Source organism: Uloborus diversus, unplaced genomic scaffold, assembly GCF_026930045.1.
Source record: "Uloborus diversus isolate 005 unplaced genomic scaffold, Udiv.v.3.1 scaffold_13, whole genome shotgun sequence".
NCBI classification, from domain to species: domain Eukaryota; kingdom Metazoa; phylum Arthropoda; class Arachnida; order Araneae; family Uloboridae; genus Uloborus; species Uloborus diversus.
The window spans coordinates 5694904-5703053 of record NW_026557987.1 but is presented as its reverse complement, the minus strand read 5'-3'; the positions used below and the strand labels follow the sequence as shown (position 1 = coordinate 5703053).

The 8150-nt window shown below is 38.4% G+C and overlaps 1 protein-coding gene across 1 annotated transcript; it reads right to left on the bottom strand.

The window, feature by feature from the left end:
- Positions 1–463: 463 nt before the first annotated feature.
- LOC129232640 (uncharacterized) lies at positions 464–1174 on the bottom strand. Its single transcript, XM_054866772.1, has one exon. It carries the CDS (start codon positions 1172–1174, stop codon positions 464–466), a length of 711 nt encoding a protein of 236 aa, XP_054722747.1.
- Positions 1175–8150: the final 6976 nt, after the last annotated feature.

Here is an 8150-nt window from a genome sequence, read left to right as displayed (position 1 = left end):
GAAGTGGAGTTTAATCCGGTTTGCATGGAATGTCTCGCGTGTCAGAAGTAACAATTTGTTTTCTGTGATTTTGTAATATATGTTAGTTGAAATATGTTTCTTGAAATATTTGGGGATACACCCATGACACCTCCCACGAATCCGCGCTAGTATGAACTGAAAGCACCCTATTTTAAAAACGATCCATTTTGACTGCGTGTTAATGTCGTTGTACGAACGAGTGAGCGAACACATACTACTACAAAAAATCGATTTATTAATCAGTAAAAGAACATAAAAGTAGAAGTGTCCTTGGAAGAACCTGTTGATTCACCTGGACCACGAGCGTCTCAATGGAAGGGGGGGGGGGCGAGGTGTTCGAACGCTTCAGATGATGATAAGTTACGCCAGCGCCGGGTATGTGTGTGTGTTGCAACTCAAAGCAGGACCTCCAGGACTACCACAAGCGCTACCGGCTTCACCGTTAGCGTTGAGGAAACCAAGGATTGCCGGGCATAGGCCTCCTGAATTGGTAACCTACAGCGAAAGCGCCAGGATAACCGAAAGCGTCACCAGCACTATAGCCTCCATAACCGCCACTTATGACGCTTGTTACGGTTCTGCCGCCAGCAGAACCTCCACTTCCACCAGCACCACCAGGATTTCCAGCGCCACCAGCACCACCAGCACCACCGGCGTCAGCACCATAGCCTCCATAACCACCACTTATGACGTTTGTTACGGTCCTTGGGCCACTGCCACCAGGTGTTCCAGCGCCACCAGCATTAGCGACTTCAGCATCATAGCCTCCATAACCACAAGCACCATTGCCGCCATCATAACTGCCAGGACCACCAGGGCCTCCATTGCCGTAGCCTCCATACCACCCAGGGCCTCCACCGTCAACGTAACCACCAGGACCACCAGGTCCCTCACCGCCATAACCTTCATAACCACCAGGGCCTCCACTGCCGTAGCCTCCATACCACCCAGGGCCTCCACCGCCAAAGTAACCACCAGGACCACCAGGTCCCTCACCGCCATAACCTTCATAACCACCAGGACCTCCACCGACAGCGTAGAAACGGCGGACTCTGGAGTGTGAAGGTGTGAAGTACGTACCAGCACCGCCTGCAGCTTTACCGACTCCTTCTCTAACTTCATCCCCCGCATCTCGTCCCTCCAATGCCGTCATCGGCACGAACCTGGAAAACAAACATACAGGTTATCCTCTGAAAATTTTCAAAATTGAATCCTCAAAAACGAAATTTTTGGACGATTTTCAATAATTTTGGCGCAGGACGGAAGTCGAGGGGCGTATTCCGCGAAGATTTTGAAATCGAGGTCCCGAAAGACGAAACTTTTGATTAGCGTTAACGATGTTTGGGTGGCGAGAATGAAGTGGTTGCACCTTAGGTGGTCCTCCGCCGGAACGGTTTTTATGTTTAAGTCTTAAAAACGCAATTAAAGAAGAGATGTTTGATGACTTGAATTCGAACCTTAACATTTTCCGCAATTTGAGTGTTAAATGCGCTATGCTTGAGCATCTTTGACGGCGTTGGAGGAAGGGATGGAGTTTGGGAACTCTCCCCGGGAATGTTTTCTAAATTGAAGTCCTAAAATGAAATTTCTTTTATGTCTGATAAATATAGAAAAAAGTATTAAATACATGGAAATGTTTAATGATAAAATAAAAGCACTTTTTGTTTTTGAATTCAAAACCCGCAAACTTTGGAACTGATTAACAGTAAAAAAATAAATAAATAAATAAAAAAATACATGTTGCATTTTATTTAAATATTATATAGGTTTGCATGTGCTTTCAAATGACAATTTTTTGTTTCTTACACCGAACACCACGGCGTGTTGCTTTCAATTCAAGTCTATTTCGTTAGACGTAGAATTTTTCATCTTCTAAAATAATGTCTCAAAGGATTTATCCAATCTAAATTCTCTATAAAAGTTAATGAGCCATTTAGTAAATTAATTCCTTGGAGTAAATCAAGCTGCTTAAAGTAGATTACTTATCTGGAAAAAATGATGAAAAATTGTTTACCAAATGACGATCAAATAAAAAAAAAAACTTAAAACTCTTTCATTATTATCGTTAAATCACTGGTCTAATCTTCAGTGTCTCCTAGCGATTTTTCGTACTATATTTTCTTACTTCAGAAATCAAAATCCCATGATCTACTGTGCACGTCCAAGAAAATTGGCAATGGTTTTTCGAATACTTCACTCTTTAGAGGGCTCTGATTATTTTATTTTATAACCACCCTGCTCAAAATTTTCAAAATTGAAGTCGCAATTTTTCACTGGGCATCTCATCAAATGGTCTGATCTGGATAAACGATTTCCTCAGGAAAAGAACATTTTGAGTCAAGGTGAATGGCACCTTCTCAAACACCCACCTCATGAAAGCAGGAGTTCCCCAGGGCTCCGTACTTAGCCCATTTCTTTTACTCCTCTACATGAATGCGATTGACCGCAAACCTAAGCAGAGACGTTAAAGTGGCGTGCTACGCCGATGACATCGCAGTGTGGCATACGCATGCAAACTTGGTAAATTCACAAAAAGCGCTAAATGCTTGCATGCAAGGTATTGAAACGCGTTCCTCACTATTAATTCAGATAACAGGATTCTTACTCAATTTCAGAAATAAAATGAAGGAGTTTTGGAGGAGTTTTGAAGGAGTAAAAGGAGATTCTGAAGGAGTACTTTTGGGCTATCCTTAAATGGAACTGCCCAATGGAATAACACTTTTTTTAAACACATTCGATCCCCTTCCTCCTTCGTCACACTTTACCTTTCTCCTCCTCTTGTCGCATGTCATATTTTTCATGAACATATTGTTGTAACTGTGATGTCACTTTTTGTCACCCTCTCTCTCCCCCTTGTCATAATTTCATGAGTCCGCCTCCTCCTTAAAACATGACATCACATGTGGGTGACCCTTTTTACTACATCATAACTATGATTTACTAAACTACAAATCTTTTTTTTTTTAACACAACCACTTAATATGGTAGATCTGCTTATGTATTTTTAAATATTTAAATAATAATTAGACAACCTGACGTTTGCTACTATGGTGGAGGGAATAACAATCATCATAAAGCTTTAAAAAATGTCCAAGCATCATTTAAGCATGGTTAACTTCACATATGAAATGTATTAGTCATCTAGTAATATTTTCACCTTCAACTTTTATGACTCAACTATAATCAATTTGTTAATCATATCTTTATGAAAAAATAAATACTACATTTAAATCACCCTTGTGATGAAGTTAGTTGTCGATCGAAGTATTTTAAGTTACTCTCATAGAGGAAGATTATGTAGTCTTGAACTAAAAGAGAAGGAGTTTTGAAGGAGTTAAAACCAAAATGAAGGAGTTAGAAGGGTCCTTCAAAAACATTTCCTAAATGAAGGAGTATTGGAGGAGTTTTGAAGGAGCGTACGAACCCTGGATAAAACAAACTTTTGCATTTTTTTTAACTGATCGGAAAAATCCAAATTCATTCCATCCCACCATCAAGCTCTTTGGCTCGGAAATCAAACAAATGTCTAATCCATAGTATCTCTGTTTCATTCTTGATGCAGGGCTGAGATTCTCGCAACATCTCTTTCAAATTTCAAACAAAGCCCTAAAAAAGCTTAACATTCTTAAGCGACTTTGCGGTGCCTCGTGGGGATCAAATCCAAAGACACTCCAAACTACACATACAGTGACCTCTCACTTATACGTGTCCAAAGGGGACAACGAAATTTTCGCGCACAAGTGAGATTCACGCATAAGCGAAAAATCCCAAAAATAAACTTAAATACAGTAAGTTATCAACAGTTATAGTAGTACTAATAGTACACAACCGATACTAATGAATAAATACGCACATAATTTCCATTTATGTATTGTAATTTAATAAAAATGTAAAATTTGAAGTTGTACGTTTTGTCATTTTTTATACACTGTACAGTATGTAAGCGAATTCCACAAAACCTAAAGACTTTTGCGTGATCAGTGTCATAGTCTGTGAGGATACAAAAGATCCTCGATGGGCTATGTCAATGCTTTCCGCTTCACCACGACTTTTAGGAAGGTCAACCTTTTCGCATGTTACCCGTTCTCCCCTCTCGATGTCAATCACAAGACTAACTGCACCCCCCATCGCACACTTGCGCGAAAAAAACGCGCTCTTGGAAACATTTTGAACATTGGAATAAAGGTGTGTGAAAGCATTCCAAGAGACATCAAGAAGGGTACAAATCTTCCGATAAGCAAAGCGTGAATAGGCGATTTAACTAAAACTTGAATTTTTTTTTATCGCTCATAAGTGAAAGGTGCATTTTTGGTTTCGCGTATAAATGAACAAGAGTTTACATTGTTTTCCTATATCGCTGGCCGGGTCCGTGAGAAAAACGCGTATAAGTGAAAAACGCGTATAACAGAGGTCGCGTATAAGCGAGAGATCACTGTACATTCATAGTCAGACCCATTCTGGAGTACGCTGCACCCTTTTGGGCACCAGCCTACTTCAAAAGTGAAGATAGACTTGATTCAGTACAGGTCCTCGAAAATCATTACAGTAGCTATCTCATCTACAAATAACATCAAAGCTGAAAAGGAATGTGGCCTCACAACTTTGGATAATAGAAGAAAACACTCCGTTGTTAAATTTACGAATAAGATACGAAGCCTACTTGAAAACCATACTTCCAGCAGAACTTTCAGAGCATGGAGCGAAAATTCTAGGCTTAAAAGATCCTCAACCTTGCAACAAGACCAAGAAATTAGAAATTACATCAACCTTTAGCATGATACACTTGAAATTATGAAAGAACCTTCACACACTTTGAACCTTCTTCCGCAGACAGTTGTAAATCTAAACCTTCTAAGACCCTGCACTAAGAAAGAACCAGCCTCAGTTTTAAGAGAAAAAGGCGACCATGCCATTAATACAATCACCACAAAACTCCAACCAGTAATCGCCTACACTGACGGCTCCTCAGACTCTAATCTTGATTGGGGAGGTGCAGGGGTATTTAAAACAGGTCCAGACGATGAACACGAGTGTTAACAATTCCAGTAGGAAAAATAGCTTCCAACTACACATGTGAACTGGTTGCGATTAGAAGTACGCTGGAGATTTTCTTCTCCAAAAGCATTCACAGTGCCAGTGGCATAATAGGGAAGTTGCAACCTATTAAATGTTCATATTTTGGCTATTGGATATTGTTAATTGATCCTCAAAACTAAAAAAATTCACCATCGCCGAATTTTAAAACACCGTGGTTGATTTTTAATGAATTTTTAAAAATCCACGCGCAAAAGTGCGCGCTTCTGAAACGTGACGAGCCTACGCCACGGGGCGCGAATGGGCAGCATTCCGCCGAAGATCCCTTGTTTTCGCTAGGGACATTTTGAGCGCGCTGATATTTTTATTTTTTAGAAATTCAAAAATCCCTTTGAAAAACGCTATGGAGGCCGGATTCGGTAAAGCACAATCTAATAATCTTCCTCATGTAACATCAATGAGGATATTCGAATATTTCCGAGAGGATGAGAGGTTTAATGTTCCAGAAACGCGATGAGTTAAATGCGAGGAGATAAGCCTTTTACGTTTCGTCTTCGAAGTCGAATGAGTGACCTTCGGCTTCTCCCCTATCGGAAGAGGGCATGACGTCTTTTCCTATGCCATGTGACGTCACAAGCGCTTGAACTTAAAAAATTGATTTAAAAAAAACTACTTATCGTATCGCAAAAATTTTTTCACCAATGATGTTCATACACGTTACTCTATCATATAAAAATAAAATTGAAAAATCGAAAACTTCCCTATTATAATAACTGCTTCATGGTAACAAAGACATCGGCAGTCCATTTTTACAGGCTAGAGAGCAGCATAAATAATGTTAGGTTTTTTATCGGAGCTTCTTCGGAGAAAAAATATTGTGCATTTTTTAGTAAGTTAAATGCTGTGCAATTCCTTGACTTTTTTCTAAAGCGCAATTACCTGTGTTTAAAACTTCTGTAATGGTTTTTGAAAACGCTTCAACATTTTACTCACTTCGTGAATTGCTGATGTAAGAAGAAAAAAACCTCGAACCGAATAATACTAAGTAATTCTCAGAAAAATATTCTCTCAGATTTTTGAGTTCCTAAATGGTAAATCCACCGTTCATGATATGAGACAAAATAAATAAATAAATAAATAAATAAATAATAATAATTTGAATTTTGACATCTTGAATTCAAATTATGTTTTTCGCAATCACGAGTGTGTGTATGTAGGCGTGTATGTTTATGTGTGTGGGGGGTATGTGTGTTGTGTGTAGGGGTATATGTATGTGTGTGTAGGCAGGTGTGTTTGTGTCTGTGTGCAGGCAGGCATAAGTGTGTGAGTAGTTGTGTGTATGAATGTGTGTGCATGTGGGGGGGGGGAGTATGTGTATGAGTGTGTAGGCATATGTGTTTGGGTCTGTGTGCAGGCATGAATGTGTGGGTAGTTGTTTGTATGTGTGTGTGTACGCGTTTATGTGTGTGTGCATGTGTAGGTGTCTGTATGTATTTGTGTGTGTATGTGTGTATGTGTGTGTATGTGTTTGTGTGTATAAGTGTGTGCGTGCGTGTGTGTGTAGACGTTTGTGTGTATGTGTTTGTGTGTGTGTATATATGCGCGTGCATGTAGGACATGGATGCAACCTGGAGACGGTGATGGTGCTGAGGGTGGCGGTGGGAAAATAAAATCGGAGGACATCAAAACAGTCAAGTGAGAACAATAAGCAATCGTGATTGCTCAAAAAAAAAAAAAAAAATCTTGCTCTTCTTGCAGAAATGAGGATGGCGATTCAAACTTCAAGATGCTTGTGAACAGATTTGTTTTATGAGCGGCAAAAGTTAGAAAACGTTTGCATGGAAAATATTTCCCGGATTGGAAATCTTCCCCGCAATCCCGCTAAATATCATACGGGATATCACAGGATTAATAATCGTTATTTCGGGATTGGAAACTCTAGTTCTGTCTGGAATTGTTCCTGCGTTTGTTGAAGGATCACATTTCTATGCTTCTTTGGTAATGTTAAGGATAACAAAATGCTGTAACTTTTAAAAAAGTGAACTCCGGCGGTATTTTCCCCGAAATATTTCAAAATTGACGTCTTAAAAACTCGACTAATGGTCTGCAGACCACACGTTGAAAATCAGTGGCATAAATAACACAGTTTGATGGGTTTACTACAGAGTGGCAAATGAAAAGGTGACGAAGATGTTACTTTTTACTCATATTACTTTTATTAAATAAAATAAAACGAAGCAAGCATACAAATCTGGTAATATTCTAGCATTAAATTAAGAGTTGAAAGAAATATTTTTAATACTTGGACGAACTTGATGCTTCGAAATTTTATGTTCGTCAAGGTTTGATGACCCTCATAAGCCTTTTAAATTAAGTAAAATGAAAAAATTTGGAAACTTTTTTGCATTCAAATTAATTCAGCAATCAACAATTTATTAAAAAAAAAAAACGATTTTTTTTTTTTTTTTTTTTTGCTTAATGAGCACAAAACCAATCATACAAATCTGTGTCGTCATTTGTTTCGCATTTGGTATAGGGTATTTTGCAATCAACTACGGTAAAAAAAAAATAAAAAAAAAAAATAAATCAAGCAGATTCTTTCATATATATTGTTTAACTTGCTCTGGCAATGGATAAAATGCTTACCCACAGCACAGTTTATTAAATATACATTATTGACAACGAAACTATTTCTTTTAATATGCATTTTTACTAGCAATGAATTCCAAGGCATTCAAACACCATGTAAACACACACGCACACAAACATTACTGAAATCTAAAAAAAAAAAAAAAACTTTAAACTTTTGCTTTGGGTCATTTACTGCGCGTGACCGGAAATCACTCATAACACCCATATTTTACGAAAAGAACATTATCATACATATTATTTTTAGTATATGCGAATCCGGCCGTTTAGGTTAAAAAGAGTCCGGAATAGTGGACTGTTTCTTAGTCATTGAGTTCAAAGTAAATGCGGCAATCTTCCAAGATTGCCGCATTTACTTTGCAATTTTTTTTGCAATACTTTGCAATTTTTTTCCCTGGTCACAATGAGAAAGAAAAGAGTCTTTCAAAATTTGTAAGCTCTTTAAT

Coding starts and splice junctions, on each gene's coding strand:
- LOC129232640 (XM_054866772.1), bottom strand. CDS start 1,174: ATGACGGCATTGGAGGGACGAGATGCGGGGGATGAAGTTAGAGAAGGA.